The sequence below is a fragment of the Schistosoma haematobium genome, chromosome 2 (genome assembly GCF_000699445.3).
Source record: "Schistosoma haematobium chromosome 2, whole genome shotgun sequence".
Lineage (NCBI taxonomy): Eukaryota > Metazoa > Platyhelminthes > Trematoda > Strigeidida > Schistosomatidae > Schistosoma > Schistosoma haematobium.
In genome coordinates this window covers 32,068,266-32,092,206 of record NC_067197.1, presented here as the reverse complement: position 1 = coordinate 32,092,206, position 23,941 = coordinate 32,068,266, and the positions used below count along the sequence as shown (strand labels likewise).

The 23,941-nt window shown below is 36.6% G+C and overlaps 1 protein-coding gene across 2 annotated transcripts; it reads left to right on the top strand.

Moving 5' to 3' along the window:
• The first annotated feature begins 5,031 nt into the window (after nt 1-5,031).
• Nucleotides 5,032-20,452, top strand: USP15_1 (Ubiquitin carboxyl-terminal hydrolase 15). Of its 2 annotated transcripts, XM_051214967.1 has the most exons (14): nt 5,032-5,101; nt 5,193-5,278; nt 5,315-5,439; nt 5,477-5,731; nt 5,764-5,909; nt 7,377-7,420; nt 7,930-8,248; nt 9,176-9,334; nt 10,210-10,524; nt 11,130-11,233; nt 12,498-12,898; nt 14,756-15,083; nt 18,581-18,776; nt 19,588-20,452. In XM_051214967.1, exons 1-14 carry the CDS (start codon nt 5,039-5,041, stop codon nt 19,828-19,830), a joined length of 2,784 nt encoding a protein of 927 aa, XP_051068153.1. In that variant the 5' UTR covers nt 5,032-5,038; the 3' UTR covers nt 19,831-20,452. The 2 variants fall into 2 exon arrangements, with proteins under 2 accessions (XP_051068153.1, XP_051068154.1); XM_051214968.1 differs by lacking the exon at nt 5,032-5,101 and having other exon boundaries at nt 5,193-5,439; nt 19,588-20,175.
• Nucleotides 20,453-23,941: the final 3,489 nt, after the last annotated feature.

Here is a 23,941-nt window from a genome sequence, read left to right as displayed (position 1 = left end):
TACAACCCTCACCAGCAAAAAATGGACGGGGACCTCAAAGCAAAATTTAGATGCTTCCAACATTCACTACAATTTCCTTTAGTCTACTCGTGAGTGTGATGAGTGTACATCGTCTGCATTTGTGAGATTCCGACTTTTCTCACTCGTATGATGTCGCTTATATCTACTTCCAGACCACAAGACACAAATAACCCTTGCTGATGTTGGTACCACAACGTCTATAGGACGTCATCCATAAGTTGCGAAATACTGTAGTGTCATTCATTATTTTAAGCCCATATATCTTATTCTAGCTTTCGGACATTCCATTCTATTCATCCTACTTGAGTCATATTTTGACCTTGTCAACTATTCGGTTATCAGTCTTGACTGTTTTTATATGAGCAGATATGTGTGTACACTTCATATCCTATGACTCATCACATGTCTGTAGTTTATTTTGTCTGCCTATAAATATTGAGTAACGCTTGACTAAAATGGAGTTGGCTTCCCAGCCATCTTCCCTGCGTGTCATTTTGCTCTGCTCTGTTTCATTCGCTTCATATACAAAATATATGTATTCTCAAGTCAATTCTCGTTATTCGACTTATTTAATTCCGTTATTGACTAACGCGATTTAAGTCGACGATTATATACGAGAATAGGCGATAACAAACATTCCTACGACCTAAATAGGAGTCAGATCCTCGGGCCACAAAAATGGTGAGCCCTTCAACGAATATCGTCGATCTAAATGGGGGCAAAATCAAACTACGGGCCTCCACAATACCCAACCGTTTCTTAAGCCCCAAATATGCTATCAACACAAATGGTCTTCCAGGAAATTCTACCATTTACATCCATTACCGATATTCGCAACTGGCGAACAAAGACGTCTGTTACACACCGCAAATGCAATAAAATAGGTTTTTCTTAACTCTAATCAACATTCCTTCCGCCTAGAACTTTCCAACTAGCCGCCTATTGACTCTTAAGTGTTGCTTTTGATGTCATGAACAACTATGAAGGAAACTCCGGTTTGCCATCCTCTAAATTATTATGAATAACCATCTCCAGTTGAGTGAGTGTCTAGCTTTTGTGGATAACAGTGATATATATATATATATATATATATATATATATATATATATACGTACATGAGATCTATGCACCTGACAACCTGTGACAATTTGAGGTTGTTGTCGATCTATGGAAGTAGGTATGTTGCATAATATATACCATATGATGTTATTAGATGACACATTAGGTGGTGAATGGAGGCGAGTTGAACGACACAAAGCTGGAAATCCGCTATCAGTATGTTATGTATGTTCATTGTTGTGGTCATACAAGGAAACCAAAGGGCCATAGACAGAGAGTAAAAAAGTATATAACATTCATCACGACCACATCTTTATCGATCAAAGTTTACCTGCTGTCAAGACACGTTTTGCGTGCAGTATGATGTCAACTGGTACATAATAACTCCACCCAATATGGTACACGACTAGCCTTTCAATAAAAAGTATCTGAAAAGTGGTGCGTGGTTCGGGAGATTAGGTGGTGATTGGTTGCAAGAGGCTATGCCAATGACAACAACTGGGAGTGATTTTGAAGTTACTTGCATCGATTTGAAATGCAATGTTAGCAAAGGAAAGTAAGTGAAAGTGTTCTGTTTATCTGATTTCATTAGGGATAAGTTCTTCCAGCTAGTGGTTACGGATACTAGTGGACGTATATCAATTAATTCTCCTTGAACAAACGAAGAAAAGAAGGAAAATGGGGGTGGATGGCATGTAGATTCAGAATAATCATGACGGATACAAGTCGCACGGAGACATTTATAATATATTGTACAAGATCCGTTTTATCTGTGATGAAGAAAAATAGGGATAACAGTTGTTTCCAAGATACTTTTTTTTCTAGACGGATTGATATAGATTAATGTGTAGAATTATGGTGTACTGTGATATCAGTACTGTTCTAATAATAGACCTAATCCTAAAATTGTAGACTTGTTATGGTATGACTGCCTAATCTATAAGATCTTACGTGGAAGTCACATCATCGTCTACACCGACTCAGACAAACAAAGCCTCTCAACATTCAATATAAGATTATAGGAAATATAACGCCTATACAAAATAAGGAAGTGAACCAATACTTGAACTATACTGTTTTGGTATATGCTTGGTTGTTTGAGGTAAACTCTTAACAAACCAACTCAAGATGTTACAAATGTTCTCCTTTAAAGCGGACTAACATGGAAGTTGCAAGAGGTCTTCCGTCATTTTCAGAAGAGTTCCGCTTACTACAATGAGTTTATATCACCACTGCCTGATTTATTGCTGAAATCAAAAAGCGATACGTTGGACCGAGGGGTAATATGACAAAAATGATACATCAAGGTCACATCCTCTTGATTCCTCCTGTATTGCACAAGTCCTAAGCTCTCAACTACAACTCCTGTGAGCTAATTACTCTACTAATCGTTTTCAGATTTCAACACCTAACGACATTAACCGAAATGAAAAATTAAATGACTCTAATTACCAAAATTATGAGGTTCACTCCTACCTTTCAATTACTGTGATTGTTTTCAATAGACTGTATAATACAACAATCAACTACGTCAAACTATGGAAGCATCGCAATTTTTGTTTCATTCGAATTAACATGTCACTCAAAGTAGCTCACTATGGATAATGAAGCCGATAAACGGAATAACAAACCTATAATCAACCAACGCTTACCTAAAAAATACAGATGATACCGTTTCAGGATTGAAGACTACGGTCACTTATGAGTCGGTACATGGTTTACAACACAACTACCGAAACTAAACTGAGCCTCAAACATTTCTCTATTAAAATCATTTCCTAACAGACTATTTTAAATCAACTACGGCTATAATTAGGTTTTCTCCAACCTAGATGAACGTAAACACCACCGGGGTTCGGGTCTACGATACACATTGTTGATTTCATAACGTTGAGTATATCTACACTGAACAGAGCTCACGACGTAAATTTCAAACTGCGTAATATAACGAAGCAAACATACGTGTTGTTAATACGTCAATAATAGCTTCACCAGAAATGTTATTGAAAAATCAAAAATGATATCAATTTTGAAGCCATGAGCAGATACCCCTGTATGTTCATGGAGACTTGTTGACAGGTCATGCACCGTTTAAGCGTGAGTACCAAAAATTCCGTAATATCTGTGAGAAAATCATAGCCGAATCCAGTACCACTTACGAACGACAGTTAGTATATGATAGCCGTACTCGTCTGAAACGACTGTTTTCGTATGTTAAACGGCGAATGAAACGTAGTGATGGTATTCCCCGTTGCTGTCACACGAAAACTCAGATTTACTAGCTGAATCAGATCGAGCAAAAGCTGAGACTTTTTCAAACTATTTTAGAGAAGTCTTCTCTACGTTTATTGTAACAAATACTTGTCCCACTCACACCAAGATACCAACCACTGAATCTGTACAGGTGACTGAGGAAACTGTCCTTCCGTTGATAACTAACCTCAAATCTTGTAAGATACCAGGCCCTGACGGGTTACATCCACGGTTGCTGTCATCTCTTGCGGACATTATTTCAAAATCTCTCATGACACTCTTCAACATGTCCCTTTCATTCGCTCAACTCCCTAGAGATTGGAAGGTCGCTATAGTCAGTCCTATAATTAAGGAGGATCAGAGACAGATGGTATCTAACTACCGGCCTGTCAGTCTAACTAGCATAGTCGTTAAGTTACTTGAAAAGATAATTCGGGTTAGGTTGCTAAGCCACATAGATTTACACAATCTGTTAGCTCCTGAACAACACGGATTTCGTAACAGGCGTTCATGTTTGATTTACTTGCTTATTGCGAGAGAGGATTGAACAGTAGCCCTAGATAACGGCCTGTCTGTCGACGTGATATTCATAGATTTTGGCAAAGCATTTGACAAGGCTTCACACATAGGTCTTATGCAGAAGCTCACGAGCTTCGGAATAATAGGTACTGTACACGAGTGGATAGGAAACTTCTTATGTAACCGCAGACAGAGAGTGAGGGTCAGTGGGACGCTATCCGATTGGAAGCCGGTCAAAAGTGGTGTACCCCACGGCACCATCTTAGGCCTTCTGTTCTTCCTTCTCTACGTTAATGAGTTAGCGCTGTTGCTTAGGTCGTCGACATTACTGCTTGCGGATGATATAAAAATCTGGAGAACAATAAAAAGTGCGGCTGATCATCTGGATCTTCAAGCTGACTTAGACGATTTAGTTGGATGGGCTCGAGAGTGGGGCTTAGAAATCAATACTAAGAAGAGTGTGCTAATGCACATCGGTCACGGTGATAGTTACCGTTATACTAATGAGGGTTAACCTCTACCATGTACTCAAGAACATAAAGATTTAGGAGTAGTAATAAGTCATGATTTAAAAACAACTACGCATTGCAAAGCAGCTGCTGTCAAAGGTTGTGGTCACTTCGCTGAGCGTTCAAATCTTTTGACGTGGAAACGTTTCGAATTTTATATCTTATATATGTAAGACCACATTTAGAGTACTGTATCCAAGCAGCTAGCTCGTGTCTGATAAAGGATACTAACTCCCTTGAGCGTGTCCAGCGTGTGGGAACAAAATTAGTGAAGGGTCTTTCTAGACTCTCTTACGATGAACGTTTAAAACGCCTAAACCTTTTCCTTTTGTCGTATCGTAGGACACGAGGTGACCTTATACTGGCATTTCTTATCTTTAATTATGATTTGGGTGTTAATATGTCTTATCTTTTGCTCCCTCCAGCACTAATAATCTCCGAGGTCATAGCAAGAAGGTTCATAAACCACGATCTAATAAACTTAAAGTGGGGTCCCGTTTTTCTCATCGAGTAGTCGATGATTGGAACGCCTTACCCGAACAAGTGGTATCAGCCCCATCAGTGAATATTTTCAAGGAGAAGCTGGACCTTCACTGGAAAGCAATGTGTCAGGATTAATACAGGTTCACCAACCTCCTATCCTTATTACTGAAGACTGACTTTGTTTCTGTTAAGCAATGATGAGCGTTGCAACTTTCACCGCTTGTTTTAAGAAAGTTGCGGTTAGGAATGGTCTCGCAGTAAGTTGGCGATGTGTGTATAAAATCTACCGTTTACCTGTAAATTTGTTCTCCAAAAGCTTGTAAACGTTCCATTTACTTCTATTTTCAGAACCTGCATAAGTGCTGCCACTTTCGCTACTCAAAAGCCAAAGTTGATGAGTTAATGAATGTAGATATAACAAAAGGAGACTTATGGTAACGTGTTTAGCTTGTCGCTATTGTCCATCCTAGGTATATCCTGTCTCTTAACTGGTGGACGAAGTGGGAGGAATTTGTGGACTCGGTTTCCAAAAGTGGGATGGTTGACGAAACCTCGGAAGAGTATCCAGGAAAAGTTGATAACAGTGATATTTTATGTAGGATTTTGTCTATATATGTCTTATATTAACGTAGGTGATGGAAAATTAAAAGAGAACTTGCTCTTAGAAAATGACATCACGTTAATACCTAGAAATGTGTGGAAGCTGTTTGTTGATTTTTATGGTTGTACGCACACAGACATTTCAGTCTTCGAACGGCGTGCCATCCAAGCTCCAAAGTCAGCGGAAATTGAAATATATCCACCTCACTACTCATTTTACTTAAATCCTCCAAATTCAAGTGCCACTTTCCTGTTTGAAGGGACATATTGCAAGTTTCAGACAATAAGTATGTGGTGGTTTCCCTTAATTACTTTTCAGGAGAACTTAAACTGATAGTCGCGCAACATCTTAAAGCAGCACCTGGCGTGAATGTTCACTTATCAATACACAATGAGCAAAATGAGTTTGAAGAATTAGAAGATGAAGATGCTACCATAGAAGAAGCTAACCTGGAGCGTGAAAAAGTAAAATTTCAGTGAGCTTTTTGCTGCTTGTAAAAAAGATAGGAACATTTCGCTTAGTAATCATGGCTTCAAAGAGCATATTTTATAGACCGATATATTCGATTTCCAATTGTGATATGGTTTAGGTAGTTGGCACCTTGTAGTTTTCTATTCATTTCAAGAATACCAGAATATATAATAGTAGCAGTAATGCGTTAAGTTCGTTCCAGGTTTTAGCAATTCCGTTTAATATAGGAAGTTGCTTTGACAATGTACCCTCAGCGTTCATTGTTTTTCGGGATCTAGTCGGAAACTTACTTCTTGAGCCCCATAAACGTTATCATTAATGTTCATCTTAACGTGTAGAACCCGTTACCATCTGTCGACTTTTAGATTGACGTGCCTTGTAATCTACAGTTAGTCTTGGTTTTTATATTCATTCTATTGTGTTTTTAATGGGATTAAGAAAGATGGCTCCAGTTAATGCAGATAACTTTATCGAGGCTATGTTTGTTTAGAGATCGTGATCGTTGGTTTTGTTTCAGAATATCCTAGTAATGACTAACTCTGATCAAATTAGTCAATAACTAACAAATATTCAAAGCAGTAATCTTAAGTCAAACAAGCTGTTTATTTTAAACCATTTACATGATGTAATTAACTCCTAAAAACAAGACGGAATACTTGTTGCCTTCTATTTACGGACCACCTAATGGTGTACACTATTTATTTCTGTTATATTAGTCAGGTACACTACTGGGGTGGGATTGTTGTTTTCTCCAACTTTGAAATATTGCTCAACTCTTAGGTAGACTGCCCTGTCGTCTCAATTCTTTATATTGCTACTTTCCATGTAGAGCTTCGGCTCATACTGGACTCAGCTTTCATCCCGCTTGTCACGGGTTCCAAACCTGCCCTACATATTTTTTTGATATCAAGTTGGTGTCTGTAGCTTCAACCCAATAAATATAGCTCAAATCGTGAACGTGTCTTGGCTTGCTACAGGTGTACAAAACTATATCTAGTAGACAAGGAGCTATAGTTGGTCCAAATATGAAATTCAGTTATTTCCATCTATTCTATGTCTAACCAAAAAGAATCATTGCATAGTACTTTGTCATGCGACTGTGCAACATGACCACTAGGAATAAATACACTGATCTGATTATTTGATTCACAGTACTACTAATTTAACAAAACCATAGACTAAGTGGTTTCAAATATTTGTATGGGATTTCGCACAGTATTAGTAAGTCAAGGATCTAGTTGCAAGTTACCAGCCATCAAACTGCTTCACAAAAAACCCTATTGATTGATTAGTTAAGATCTTGGATCCGACAACAGCTTTTATTTCTTATGGTCTACGAAAATGGATATATACTGTGTGTCACTAAAGCTCGTAGTAAACCACTTCCAACGGCTGTAAAATACTTGTGTATTAATCAAGTAACCTCTTATGCTTATAAATCTTGGGTTTTTTTCTCTCAGGTTATTTTTGTTCATCTGGAACCTAGAAATGGAATACGCAGTGAGTAAGTATTAAAACAGTTTTTGCTCAGCCTACATTGTATATGATTTTAACCTTTCTGATTTTCCTTTATTATTCATTTGTTACTTAGAATTGACCCACTGACATTAAATCAGTATTGTTTACAAGTTACTGACCACTGGTTTTGTAACTAAACTATTCGAATCATCGGTTAAGTAACTGTAAAATGTATGTAACAGGCCTATTGCACTTTAGTGAACATATTGATTTTTTAAATATACTGATAGGAATTTAGTTTTATCTCTTATTCAAATATAAAGTGATTAAGCAGTTAATAGTCTGAATGTTTTTCTTTTTTAAAGTTCAGGACAGATGATGCATTTAATTTAAGTTTGTTACGCTTAGTGCGGTAAAGATAGAATTTTTTAAATATATATTATTCTGAGTTCATATTAGTCTTAATAACTAGCCTTATTTATTACTTAATAAATGAATATCTCACGTTTGTTTTTTTATTGTATCAATACTATTCTTCTTTGAATGCGTAAATAGTTCACGTTTGAAGTCGAATGACTCTATAGGATCTCAACCTGAATCTCAGATGCTGTCGTTACATGGGTCCAGTCCGCCTTTAGTACCAGGAGTTTGTGGTCTCAATAACTTGGGAAATACCTGTTTTATGAATAGTGCTCTTCAGTGTATGTCCAATGTTCCTGCATTAACCAGTTACTTCCTAAGTGGTAAATGGAAGTCAGAACTAAATATACGTAATCCACTTGGATCTCAAGGAAGAATTGCTATTGCTTACGCAGATCTCATTAAGCAGCTGTGGTCGGGGACGCGAGCATATGCTGTGCCTCGTGAGTTTAAGGTATGTATTTCTTGATATCTGTTTGTTGTATGGCTTCTATATTATTATTGTATAGAATGTTCTAATGTGTTTATTTAAACTTAATTTTACTTACGTCGTTTTATTACCGACCAGTGGTTGTTTGGAATATGAGTCTATGATTGTGCTAATTTTCAACGTTGTATAAATTAGGTTGTTCGAATCCATCTGCTCCTTAGGCTTTTATCCAACTTCACTCTATACATCATAATTAAATAACATCTGTTTCCCTAGGCAAATCTCTAAAACATTTTCAGGTAGGTAAATTATTAGTTTCACTGATTTGCTATCCAAAGTGAAGTTTATTAATTAATGGTCATGTGGTTTTTCATTGAATAACTTTCTGTGCAAATGTGCAAACTAATAACAGTAAGAAATTCCAGTTGCCAAAGTAACGAAACCCCTCAAATATTTGTGCTATTTATGTACATTTTAGTATCAAGTTTCTGCAGTTATTTCTCAACATTTGATCTGAATTTTAATAATCATTTATTCTTGTCCTTACGATGCATCCCTTCTTGTTAGAACATTACTTGTTCCTTAAATGCTACATGTTTCATCCGAAATTATAGCTTGTGATATGTTTACTTAACCATCTAATGTAATTTGTGATTACTAAGTTACTATTATTTTAACTATCAGTCATTTTGGATCTACTGAATTTTCTATACGATCTTATTAATAAACAAACGGTTTTGCCATTGAAATTTGGCAATGATCTGTAGTTTCTGATTAATAGCTTTCAAGTTCCTTTCAGCTGATCTCCATTTACTCACAAACTTCGTGTCGCCATTTGAATCAAAAGATCAGTTTTGACTTACTACCATTCGTTGTCTATTGTGATATATATATATATATATATATATATATATATATATATATATATATTGATTTGTATTTAAATCTTAGATTGAAATTGCACGTATTGCTCGTCAATTTTCTGGATATGCTCAACATGACACTCATGAACTACTTGTATTCTTATTGGATGGACTTCATGAGGACTTGAATAGAATACACTCCAAGCCTTATATAGAAGTGAAAGATTCCGATGGCAGACCGGATATTGTAAGTTTATTCTATTACCATGTTTTGTTTATTGATTATAGTTTTCGCTTTGTCAATTCTTAAGTCAATTGGAGTTAAATTTATTCTGGTTTTATACCACTATATCTATATCAATCGCTAAAGCAGATCCGTCACATCCTTTGCCTCATGATTTCTAGTTTGTACGTTCTCTAAACAAGTTCTTTGACTAACATTTCGTTAATTGAGGTTTTTCTTCACAATTTGACTCACACATCCGACATAGAAAATATACATCTGATTTTTTAACAGTCGCAGTGATTTAAGCCTTCAATGATGCTTTGATATTTCAAGCGTTCAATAGAAATTCCACACTTTGTAATCTTAAAATCCCTATTTAAAATTGATCTAGACTAGAGGTTAGGCTAACGTTTTATTTTATTGGCTAACAACTCGTAACCTCAAAGCTAAGTCTATTAACCATAAACTATGGGAAACCCAGCAAAGTATTTATCGGTCTAAATTGTCACCCCCGCCCACATCAAGATTAAAAGCAAAAAAACTAAGATCCTTTCCATCAATGTTGGTGAAACTAGATCTAGGAACTTTAAGCTAGAGGACCTTCATGATATTGGATTGTCCGACTTGAATAGATTGTGGAATCTCATGCTGAAACAAAAAGCTTCCCAGTTTTCGATAGTTGTGCGTCATTAGTCATTCTGTGATATGAATTACATTCAATGTGAGTTAGTTTAATTGGAATTTGAAAGTAAGAAGTTGAATAATTCACAAAAGAATAGCATATCTATAAAAACGCAAAGTAGATTCTAAAACTTTTACTCGTTTAATTAATCATCTGCTGTTTTAATTCACTTTTTACCTCTATTCTTCAAATCTTATGCTTCCGTCTACACAAGGAAGTTGCAAATGAAGCCTGGGAGTATTACAAGTCAAGAAATGATTCCATCATTGTAGATCTTTTCCACGGCCAGCTGAAATCCACCGTAATTTGTCCTACTTGTCAAAGGAAATCAGTCACTTTTGATCCATTTGCTTCATTAATTTTGCCTATACAAGAAGTATACAAATATTCGGTACGCGTTTATGTTTGGCCGTGGGCATCCAATAAATCCCAACTTCTTCTATTAGAGTTAACACTTTCCACAATACCTTGTGGTCAAAATATTATTGAAGCATTAGAACAAGAGCGTCCACCTCTTCCAGGCTGTCAGGTAAATTGTTATTAAAATCCATTGTAATCAAGTTAATCGTAACAAAAAATCCGATAGTCATTAGGCAAACACCAATCGACAAACATATTAAAGCAAACTCAGTCTATTACATAATTGGAGAATTACCAACAAGACGAATGCACTTCAAGTTGAAAACACTTGATTCGTCGAATTTAAAACTGTTAGTCCTTTTGATAAATAAGTTTAGAAAAGACGAACCTTTCAGGTGTAGATTACTGTTGTCCCGTACTATGTTTCAGTTATTGTACAATACATATTATTGAAACCTACACTGGAGTAGTAGTGGCACTAGCCATATATCTATTTTATATACAGATCAATGTTATTATTTTACTTTTCAAACTGAATTAAGCGGAGCGAGTTTAAAACCAGCTTCTGAAGTGGTAAACACTCGGCAGCTTTCATGTTTATGTTGTTAAGAAAGAACGATATGACGTCCAGGCAGTGAATCTGTAATTAATCCTGGTTTGAGTGAAAACCTCGAGAAAATAAGCTTCAGTATAATATATATTATTAATGTAACAATCACTACTGTTGTATCAAATTCTCCTTTTTGAAACATTTTATTATTTTTGTTCGTATAGTATTATATACCAAACAAATCTGTAGATCGGTCAAGGTATGCCTCCCCGATCGTTTATGAACTGACTGAAGGTTTCCCGATTCCTGTACTCTGGACAAATGATAAGTAAGTGAATTCATGAAACGTCATCATTAAGTGTTACCTCAAAATATATTTGGTCAATAGATTTTATTATGGCATTATTAACTACCTTAAAACACTTGTTTTCTTTAAAGTTCGATTCCAACCTCATCAATTTGTACACTACGATCAAAGCAACCATTTCAAAAGAAAATGGGCTCCTATTGTGCCAGTGATCTATCATCATCTGGATATAACCTTGTAGTGTCTGGTACGGTAAAATAAAAATGACATAAGCCACGTGAATGAGTGTAATAATGGGGCAAAAATAATACGATGAAAGGGAATAAACTCACTTCGAGCAGGAAAATTTTATGCTGTTGTACTGGCTTCCTTGAATGCATCAGATTAAAGATTGAATCGTTTGAGTTACTCATCGATTAAGTCAGCCACTTGGTCCGTTTATCGGATGCATAGAGTTCGAGATGTTCATCGTCTGCATAGTTTTGCAAATTGTGTTTACTTCGAATTGGGGCTTACTACTTTTGTAGTGGTATGATGATATTATCCATGAGGTTATCGAAATGTACATCTCGGCTACCCTCGTATATATTTATTGACTTAAATCGCGTTAGTGAAATAAGTTCAATACGAGAATGGATTTTGAATGTGTATATTCCGTACACTCATTGATCCGGACAGACAATCAGAAATGAAGTGGAGAAAGCTAAGCGACGCGGAGAAGGTGAGTGAGCAAACTCGATTTGATCAAGTGTGACTCAATATTTATAGTTAGACAAAAATAAATTATAGACTGGTGATGATTAGGATAAGCAATACCCACAAATACGCTCATATAAAAGCAATCAGTTTTAATAAGTGAATGATTAACAAGGTCAAAATGTGGCTCAAAAAGAATTAACAAGTCGGTCTGTCCAGAAGTTAGAATATCCCACGTGGGCTTTGCGTAGTAAACACTACAACCTAGATAAACTATTAAATAGTTGTTCCATCACTTATGTGGTACCACCCAGTAATTATGTAACTTTGTATATCAATGACGGTCACAACCATATTAACCCTCTCGTTTCGTTGTTTTATGTAAATCGGATAAATACACCAGAGGAGCCCATAATTGCAACTTAGTACTCGAATACTTAAATAAATAAATCTCAACTCCGTAGTGATTGTATGGATAAAAATACAGAGTATTCGTTGTAGAATTTGTTTCGGATCATTTAATAAATTTTTATTATTAGGGTCATTTAATATGAATTTTACGGGTGATCTCCCTTTAATCCTGTTTCAGCATTGCCCAGGGTATCAACTTCCCTGTCTATATTAGTTTGCCAATAAATGATGGTGTTACAGGAATGACAATTACCGTCTCGGAAGATATACTTATCAAACACATTATTGACCGTTTACATGCTATTGGTATAAATAGTGAACCGATCAGTGACACATCAAAGTTAGAGGACGAAAATACAGATAACTCAGTTGTTTCTTGTTCGCTAAGCAACTTTCATAGTAATTCCCATCCAGATAAATCTCATACAACCTCAACTGATCTCTTTGATCAATCGAAACGAACTACTGAAGGTAAAATGGGCAATTTAGTCTCATTACTCAAAGGACGTTTATGTCTGAAGGATACTAGAGGGCATGATTGGTTAGCTGAATCAGAAAATGCTTTAATATCTCTCCCTTGTAAGTCGAATTTTCACTTGCGTTAATGGATAGAAGTTTCTTTACCATTAGTGCTGTGCTTAAACTCTTCAGATTTACTATACATGGATTATGAAAAGCAATACAAGAATTACGTAACACTTTATGTAGTATGTTTACATAATTGAAATGTATGTGGGTTTTTCAGATTTTCTGGGACATCACTTTTGATAAATGTTACTTCTACTCACAAATTGTAGTGTATCAGTTTGTAATAACCAGTGTTATTTATTTTTCTTCTCGCTATTTCGAATATCATAGTGAACATTTTTATTCACGTTTAAATAATTTTGACTTAATATTCAGACTGTGCTATGGATTGTTTTTGCACATTTTTAATGCATACGAAGTAAAGGAATGGGTACATTAGTGCTCTATGCCAGCTAATTTTAACATTTATTAACCTGTTTGTGAAAGTCAACGTTTAGCATTATGTTTAGTATGTTCTTTTCAAACTTCATATATTACAGCATCCTTCAGGAATCATTCCGATTCACTGTGATCTATGTCTTTTTATCATGCCAGTTGTTAATATCTCCAATGTTTTCCAGTTTTAGTTACTTTGCAGAATTGTTACTTTTTATGTGGTCTGTATTTTACTTAATCTGAAATATCTTAACTCTTTTGAAGTGTAGTTAGGTTGAAATACATCAGGAAGGTGCTAATATGGTTTCCCAAATGTATTTTATGCACTCTTGTTTACTGCTTATTGTTTGATATTTATGTTCTTTAGAATATATCTTGACCGTAGTTCATTTTTATGATCTGTGTCAGGTCTATTGACGTTCAGTATTAGTCAAGGAATACTACGCAAGTAAAAACGTAACAACCTTGTTAAGCAGTTCAGTACTAGGTTAAAAATTGAGTTAACCAAATAGTTCAATTTATAATTTCTCACTTCAAAACCAATCTGCATCTATATGAGCCCTACCTTGTTTTTCCGTTTCATGAGAATCATATGATAATTTAACATCTGGTTTTGTTTTCCAAATCACAATCATATATATATATATATATATATATATCAGAATGGGTTTTGTGGAGAGTTTTTAGAAATTTCACAGATTGAAATCATGAGTCAGTTGAAGCTAGACCACTATGGAAAACCTGGAAGCACTGGACGGCCGTTTCGTCCTGGTATGGGACTCCTCAGCAGTGCGCATCCACGATCCCGCACCACGCGGGGCTCGAACCCGGGAACTTCTGGCTTCGCGCGCGAGCACTTAACCACTAGACCACTAAGCCAGTAGGTCCTGGGTTCGAGCCCCGCGTGGTGCGGGATCGTGGATGCGCACTGCTGAGGAGTCCCATACCAGGACGAAACGGCCGTCCAGTGCTTCCAGGTTTTCGATGGTGGTCTAGCTTCAACTGACTCATGATTTCAACCTGTGAAATATATATATATATATCAGCAATGGTTGTGGTATTTTTCCTTCACTATTAATTTTATGAATTGTTTGTTTGTATTTAGTGATCTAGCCGGTAATTGGAACCGCTTGCTTTGGTTAATCATTACTTATAGATTTTCCTGCACAGCAGGATAACTTAAAATGTTTTATTATAGCTTTTCCGTTCCCTGTTATGTGCAGCACGTAGAAAGTTTGTATGATCATTATTTAAAGATTACTCACAATTGGTACAAGTATGTGAGTTGCTTTTACCACTATGAAATGTCAATAGCCATGTGTAACGATATAATGTAGCACAATTTCTGCCATCTAGTCAGATATTTCTCAATCAATTTGGTGTAGATCTATTTATTTTATTCCTTTTTGATAAAGTTTCTCTAAAACAACGCTGTAATATATATAATTTTTTCAAATTCTGTTTCCTCTCCAGGTTCTGACGTTTATAGTATCATTTTAGACTGTCAAAGTTTAGAAATACGACGTAGACTCAATGACATTCGAAGTCATGTACAACAACATCCTGTCACACGACTTAATGAAACTCTGAAACTTTCAGATTGTTTCGAACGTTTTACTGACATAGAACAATTAGGCTCAAGAGATCTATGGTACTGTAGTCGTTGCAAAGCGGAGAAACCAGCTACAAAGAAATTTGATTTATGGAAACTTCCTGATGTTCTTGTAGTACAATTAAAGCGTTTCCGATCTCATTTACGATTTCATGATAAAATCGATACTTTACTGGAATTCCCACTAACGTAAGTTAATTTTATTGTGAGTTTCTAGTGTTATTCAAGCTGTGATTACATATACTCGTGCACCTTACTGTGTGTTCTCTTCCTTTAGTAACTAAGGTTGTATTGTAGTGAAGGAGAACACAGGTGAGGACAGCCGATCTTTATGTTTAGCACAGAATTACAGAAATACTTGATATAATGGAAAAACCATACTTCAATGCTCCATTTGCTAAATGTTTATTAATTGTCTCAAGCTTAATTGTTCTTGTATTTCCATACCAATTGATTTCTGTTCCTATTCTTTCCTCCTCGATTTTCTCAACCTTCTGGTGCCAGACATTCTATTCTTAAGTAGGGTTATATACTACTTATGTCGACATAAGTAGCACACCACAGGATGTGTAATTCTCATGTAATAGGTATAGTGGCTACAAGATTATGTATACCTGAATTTTATTTATTTATTTATTTGAACACATAAATATTGGTACAAGAGAGCGCCAATATATATGCGCCACACAAAACAATGAGAATTCGAAGAGAAGTAGAAAGAGAAAAAAAAACTAAGGAACGCAAAAGAAAAAGAGAACAATGACGAAGAGATTGGAGTAAGGTAGTGTGGTAGTAACGACGGAACGAAAAGGTACAATCAGAAGAAATCTTTCAGGTAAAGGAGACACAAACCACTTTTTATGAAGAAAGTAAAAGAAGGTTACAGCAGGATCGCCACTGGCTTCTATTCCGAGCCATATCTGATAACGTCTCTAGCCACTGTGTAGCACCATCTCTCGGACCCCAACCAGGGAGTCGTGAAGGACCGACAGAAGCCAGTCCCGTGCAGCTTTCTTTCATACCACGACACCATGTCATACACTGACCACCTCTCCGCTTCTTCCAACCAGTCCCAGAGTCGGCAAATAATGCACGACGTGGAATTCTCTGGGATGACATTCGTAGAACATGTCCAAGCCACCGAAGTCGATGTTTCAAGATGGTGACACCAATTGAGTTATCATCCCTGTGCCCGAACACACGATGCCGAACCTCTGCATTACTGACATGGTGTTGCCACTGGATGTCAACAATCCTTCGGAGACAGCGGTGATCGAACACAGAGAGTCGTCTAACGTCCTCAACTCGGAGAGGCCAGGTTTCACAAGCATAGAGCAAAACTGCTCTCACCGACGCGTTGTAGATCCGACCTTCTACAGCCAGACTAACATCACGAAGGCGCCTAAGGTGGCCCAGATTGGCATAAGCCGCTCTGGCTTTCACTATTCGTGCATTGATCTCATCACTCACACCCCCACCAGCACTTATGCAGCTACCCAGATACACGAACTTCTCGACTACGTCTATCTGCTCACCGTCCAGGGTGAGTACAGGATTAGAATCCTGCCAGTCCTGTAGAAGTACTTTGCACTTCGAAGGTGCAAAGCACATACCATACCTACGGACACTGATTGCCAACTGATTAAGTGCGGATTGTATGCCTTGGGCATTATCGCACAGTAAAACAATATCGTCCGCATACTCAAGGTCGAGAAGTCTTTCTCCAGGCAACAGATCCACACCACCATTACTTACATTCATCAGAGCTGTTTCCAGAATGTCATCGATGGCAAAGTTGAAGACGAATGGTTAGATTGGGCAACCCTGCCTAACCCCACTGCTCGAATGGAACAATGGAGAGAGGTGGTTGTATGCCCTCACTCTGCCTGAGGTGTTTTTATATAGGGCTTTTAGGATGTTAATAAACTTCTCAGGCACACCCTTCTTCAATAGACAATCCCAGAGAACAGTCCTATCCAACGAATCGAAGGCAGCCCTGATGTTAAGAAACACTACGATTGTTGGCCTTTGATAAGTATGACGGTGTTCTAACATTTGGCGGAGGGTGAAGATATGATCAATACATCCTCGACCAGAACGAAACCCAGCCTGCTCCTCGCGAGTCAATCTTTCTCGGGTTTTGAACAACCTACGAAGAATGACGGAAGCCAATAGCTTGGACGCAATCGGAAGTAAACTTATCCCCCGATAGTTGTTACAAGAACGACGTGAACCCTTTTTAAAGATAGGGACAACTATCGACTCATTCCATGACGTTGGTACACTCTCTAGTTCCCAAACCTTTGTAAACAACGTCGTCAATTCCTTAGTCAACCTGAATTTTAGTTAACTTTATCTCACGCCTAGTTGAAGAAACCATATTTGGATGTTTCTCTAATTTATTTCTTGGGAGTCTAATCAAACTTAACGTTCTTGAAATATTATTTTCATGTTTTGTCTTACAAACCTGTTATTTCGTATATAGTATCAATGCCTAGGTTGAACTTGATAGTTTCAAATAAATTGAGCATTGTATAGAAAGTTAATAATGATTATATTTTTGTTATATCACAATGAGTAGAAAATTTGTATTTCTGACGCTTTATGACTAAATGTAAGCCACTTCTTCAGAGTAAATAAATAACCGAAATTGCAGGATATAACAAAACAACGTATTTATTTTCAACTGTTTTTTTGTAGTTTTATTCATTTTTCCCCAGCTCTATTTATCTACATGTTCATTCATGGTTGGAAGAAAGTTAGAGGCGACCAAACCAAAACGTGGCATCAGTGCTTGAAGTCACTAACTTCTGGTCTGAGCCATATTGGTAGATGCAGACTACTTGGTTGGGGTCCGCATGACTATCGTAACCAATGGTTGGAGACTCTGGGTGATATGGCTCAGAATCGATCACAATGGCGTCGGTGCATACACTCTCTATCTCACCTTAAACTAAGAGATTAAAATTGATACATATCTTTCTTTCTACGAACTAATTCTTTCTTCCTGTAATATATCTTTATATGCAATCTTTTTTTATATATTACCACCATTGACGTAACTACTCCTATGAATCCGGTGTTCATCTTGCTGTGCTAATGCGGTATGGCAACTTGGACCGATGCATGTATGTGCCTGGTCCTACTTTGTAGCTGGATGACTGAAATATTCATTCACATGTTATTTTTCTTAATAATAATAAATAACAAGGTGATTTTCTTAAGTTACATATGATAATACAGTTTAGCTGTAAAGTTAAGACATAATTTAAACTAATTCATTTGAATTACGGTATACTTATTTTCCAAATAATTATAGATTAGGATTATTCATATCTGTATATCATTTGACAAATATTAATTGTTTTATATTGTGTTTTCAGGCTAGAATTCAATTGGAATTCTTATAATACATTTTTGTATTTCTTTGCATTGTTCTTCAGGGGATCTCTCTAATTATTTACCACTTTCACTCTTCTCATTTACTAGAATGTTGAGTATGAATAAAATAGTTGATTTCGTATTGTTTATCTGGTGTTTTATTTTTTGAAGTTTATTACAGCGTATTATTATCATTAGTTGTTCACATGATTCTGAAAATTATCTTGGATAAATTTCTCTAACAGTCTTATTCTATTTTAAATGTATTTTTACTTTGCTAAAATCTGATTGAACAAATACACTAGTGGCTTAAATTTGACTTCACGCGTACTTGAAAAGAAACCAGCCGAGAAGTTTATCTATGACTTAGTAGCTGTAAGCAATCATATGGGATATTTGGGTGGAGGTCATTATACAGCATTTGCTTTAAACGCTCACACTAATCGATGGTACTTTTTCGATGATTCTTCAACACGAGAATGTGATCCTTCCAAAATTGTAGTAAGTTGTATGTGTTTTTTTAAAGTTTTCGTTTCAATTAACTTTTGTTGTTGTTACTACTAGGCTTTTTACCTATCTTATTTGCATTAAGGACATTTAATGTGTATAATGTTTGGATATCATATTCTAGGGTTGAACCTCTTCAATTTATTAAACAGCAAAACAATACAATTCTTCATTTGATGACCTAGTACCATGTAAACAATAAATTACGTTTGTTTTATAAAGACTTCAACTCTATCTATTTTAGCATCATTAGTCTACAATACGTACAGGGCCCCCAAATGCCCTGGTACGGCCGAGAGTGGGAAGAGTCCGCTCTCCCTCTCGAAATGCTCTCGCACGGCCACGCGTATATAGCCTCTGCCAGGGAAGTTCTACTCACTGCCTTCTCGTGGTGGGGGTGTTGTTTACGAAAATGAGAGGACGAAAAGCGAATGTCCGGCGCTTTAACCGGATTCCAAACCAAAGGTGCACATGGGCTCCAGTATCCTGCGGGAACAAATGGCGTATGAACCAATTGTTGGTCACCGGCTACCATGGGACTGCATCTCCTTACGATGCTCCACTGCCTTGTGGATCAGACCTTCAGGTCGAAGGCTCGGGGTGTGGCCCCCTAAGAGAACCACCTGCTTCGATTTGGGCACCCGGGCAGTATCACAGCCCTCACACATATCGAATGAGATTTGTGTGGCGCATATGTATTTGATGCCTCTTTGTACCATTATGTATGTGTTGAAATAAAATAAATACGTACAGTTTAACATCGTGTACGTGATTTGTTTGATCGTTTGTGTATCTTTTCTTGTAGACTAGTGCAGCATATGTGTTAGTTTACGTACGCCGAAAAGTTGGCTCTACGCAAATATACAGTACGATCAACAATAATGATGAAGAACAAGAAGATTCTTCGTCCGAAACAGATGAAAATGGTCTTTCAAATGGTGCTTTATCTTCACATTATATAACTAAAGGTTGTATGCAAAATAGTCGACCTGACAGCGCAAACTCATCTTCCAATCTTCAGGATCAAGATCTGATGGATATTGAATAAACGTCTTTGTCTTTTCTTTTTGTAGTTTCACTTCCTTTCAACTTAACCACATCGCTTCGACTTATGCAGTCACTCATGTTTTTATGAGTTTATGCATGATTACAATGTATGTTAACTTGCTCATTCTCGGTGAATCAAGTGAAGTAATGACATTTAGACGTTTTTTCTGGACAATATCCCAGCCCCTCATCTTATTCTTGTTCTTCAGTTAACATATAATTCTTTATCTCTCCAGTTACTCACTTCAGTTTTAATTTTGGTCACAAAAAGAGTTGTTTACTATGCAGTTTGCTTTTTGTCCCAATGAATGTATATTCACATCGCAGTAAAATAAATTCAAATCCTAATATTCATTTTTCACTGCAACTTTGGTTGGATATCTCATATTTTCAGTTGGTTGTTCACACCATCATGTGCTGTTTAGGGTGCATGCATTACTAATTCCTTACATCTCCGGAAAATTAAATAAGCCACACAGTCTTCCATAACCCTGAAGCACATAAACATCTTCAGAATAACAACTTGAGAGATTCCGTATCTTCCAGACTTTTCCATCAAATGTGGTCGGGTTGGTGTTCTTCGCGTTTTGTTTGAGGATCTTGCTTTTTCCGTTGTGTGTACTGAGGCTTACTATGCACAGGCTGCTACACTAGTTGTTTTCATCTGCATTTGTTCGTGTATTTGGGATAGGAGGGCCAGATCATCTGCGATGTCCAATCGACTCTGAGCTGTCCATTGTATTAAGTGCTTTCCCTCAGATGTGGTCTTCACAATCCATTCGACCACCAGAAGAAAGGAAGGGGGAGAGTGGGCAGCCTTGTCTGACTCCGGTTCTTATTGGGACTATATCCGCCAGCTGCACTCATGCACAACTTTGCTCTGTAGTTGGTCGTATAACTTCCGGATAATGTCGACAATCTTAGGAATTCCATATTATTCCCCTGTCCACACTCAACCGACTTCTCATTGTCAATGAAGTTGATGTATAGTGACAAGTTCCACTCAACTGATTGTTCGACGATGATCCGTTGTGTCGCAATTTCAACTGTGAACGACAAGGCACTAGTTTATTCTATATTAATACGTAGGGTCTGTACGAGTATATGATACTCTTCTTGAATCTATTGTTTATATTCTTATAGGGCCTTTAAGTTATGAACCGTTTTCTTCGAACCTGAATGTCACTTCTTACTGAATGCTGAAACAGGTCGCATTTGGGAGTACTGTTAACCTAATAAACGATATTCTGAACTGCAGAAGTTTCTCATCCCATGGCCAGCTATCTCGATCTGTATTTTGCTCTGCAAATGTGTATGCACGACTCCAAATATTACATTTACCATAAGCGCATAAATGGGGTCTTAAGATCTTATGGAAAACCCACAAATGTTTACTTTTTTCACTGGAAGATATCTGTCTGATGAAGTACTCCTAACTACATTAGGCATCCATAGTTGAATATGTGCAGTTTATTTTGCGACGAAACAAAATAACACGACTTAGTTGTCTGTTGAGTCACTCTTCTACTAACCGTCCACGTTAACAAATAAACTCCATGGGTCTCTTCACTCTCTCCACTACAGTCATAATAGCAATAGCCAGTCGATATCAAGGCTATGATAATGCACGAACTTACCTGTATTCCGAAATGGATATCAGCAAAGTTCCACTGTGGCATATAAATTTAGTACCTAACAGTGATATAATATGAACCTGATCTTAATTTAAAACTCGGTATGGCCTTGGCCCATTATCTACTGCACATTTTTACGTTACTGGGATACGTCTGTCCATCAAAGTAACTTCTTAGTTTCGTGGCAGTTTAATAACTTGGTGCGTCTTCAGACCTCGGTTGTATTACTTTCACAGTGTATCTGTAGAACTATGGTCTACTATGATATTAGTACTGCTCTAATAATAGACCTAATCCTAAAATTGTAGATTTGTCATGATATAACTGCCTAATCTATAAGATCTTACATGGAAGTCACATCATCGACTACACCAACTCACTGTATCGTATCAATTACCAATACATGATGTAGAACAAGCTTAGGCTAGAGAAAGAACAATATATTTAATATGAATAGAAGATATAAGGCAAAATTCAGATGGACCACGCCTGCATGGCCGAGCCATGCCATTCGATCAACTCTAATCCATTCAATTCATTGTTCGCGCCTTCTCCATCGTTAGGTATTTCTCCGCGTTAAATATTGAATATCTATTTCCTGAGTAGTCTCGTGTTCACAGCTTTGTGGATTGTGTGGCTATTGTCCAATGCCACTACACTACTCTCCCACCAGAATCAACGTGATGTTGGTTCGATACCAAATTGGATGGGATCGTCGCGCGCCGGAGGTTACCAAGGATAATAAGAATCCTCCGGGTATTGGTAAGCTGAAAGATAAATCAAAAAGAAGGCAGCAGCATCTGGTCGGGAAATACATGTAATAATCTTAAAATATCTGCCTTCATGATTAACACGCTTAAAATGAAAATTTGGTTGAAGATTATTTGAACTATAAAAAATGGGGTTACAATAATAATAATAAAACGATGCGTGTTAATAACTTAACGTATAGGCAGTAAGTATATTGTGTTTAGAAATATTAAAGTAATGAATATTGTAGAAATGTTAATATTGGTATTAGTTTTGGTTAAAATTATGAAATCAAATAACGATTATGCCGGTAAGTTGTCCATATGAGTTGAATTCCAATTGCATCTGTATTAGTAGGCTAACTGAAGGAACAGAAGTATACCGTGGAGAAGAATTCCAACTAGTGTTCCAGTTAGTTTGATACGGTTTATTTAGTTACGGGGAGATTTCCTCAACCTCATTTTTACTTGACCGTGATAGAATTCAGTAATACTACTAATACACATGAATGGTTATCAAAACAAAATTTAAATGCATGAGTGATAATTATATGAATTTTGGACAGATAGCTAGGAACAAATCGTTAAACATGAGTGTATTCGTAAGAGACATGCTCTAGACTCAATGTTCTGATCTGCGATAGACTATTTATACATATTTATACCTGACCGCTGATGATGCATACAAGTTAGTTGCAAGTATGCAGTTTATCATAAGGCGGAATACGATTTAATTGAGATATGGTGATTATAAGTTATTGAAATCAGTGAAGCTTATGTGTCACATTACTAGTTGATGTGGTGCTGCAAGATGTATTCGGCTAAATAAGTTTGTACAAGATAATTAACAGTGAGTGATGCTCATGTGATTATCAGGGAGTACATAAGTTGTAACCAAGGGGAGTACACTCAACTCATGTCTATGATAATGGCTTGAACCTTAGTCAGTGTTGGGGTAAATTCGACATTGATGTTTTCAGCTTACAGGAGATTTGCTCGACTGCTTATACTGATTATTTGCATGCATGATTGTGTCGCTAAACCATCAATTAGACTGAAAAGGTTTTGAGATACTTACTGAGTGAGCGTCTGGTAGAGAAAAATACTGTAATCATCTGTAGTGAATGAAGATAAAAGAAAAACAACACTAGTGATAGTTATAAGTCAATTCGCTGACCGATTTTGTTAATAGTTTCATTAATTTTATCAATCATATTACGTGATTGTCAAGTCATGACAATGCTTTATGACGATATCCTGAAACTATTATGTTTAACTAGTTATAGTGTTGAATGAGGATTGGTCAGTGGAAAAATAGGTATTGTTGCTTGAGGTGATTCGAAATTATCAGAAATTTATAACGTTAAAGAATCCGAGACGCCTAATTTAATTATAAATTTTAATTCAGAAATATTCGTTTAGTTTTAATTCTAGTAGGCTACGGAGTTTTGATTCTAAACGTTTGCTTAACCAACAGCTACCTGAGGATTTAGTTATTTTGCTAGTGCAGTTGATAGTACCTAAATTTTTAATCTTATTATCTAAACTGTTCGCATTTTAGGCTAATCCATAAACCCAAATACGATTAGCAACAACGACTATGATGGGTTTATCGATAAATGTTAAAGGTGATTCAAATGATTTCTAAATTTAGAAGACATGAAGATATAGTGCAACGCATGTATGGGCCAGGTTAACATGCAGGTTGTTGACGTATATGACAATTTGA

Coding starts and splice junctions, on each gene's coding strand:
- USP15_1 (XM_051214967.1), top strand. CDS start 5,039: ATGATGAGCGTTGCAACTTTCACCGCTTGTTTTAAGAAAGTTGCGGTT. Junction 5,279..5,314: donor ATAACAAAAGGAGACTTATG/GTAACGTGTTTA, acceptor TGTCCATCCTAG/GTATATCCTGTCTCTTAACT. Junction 5,732..5,763: donor TTGCAAGTTTCAGACAATAA/GTATGTGGTGGT, acceptor ATTACTTTTCAG/GAGAACTTAAACTGATAGTC.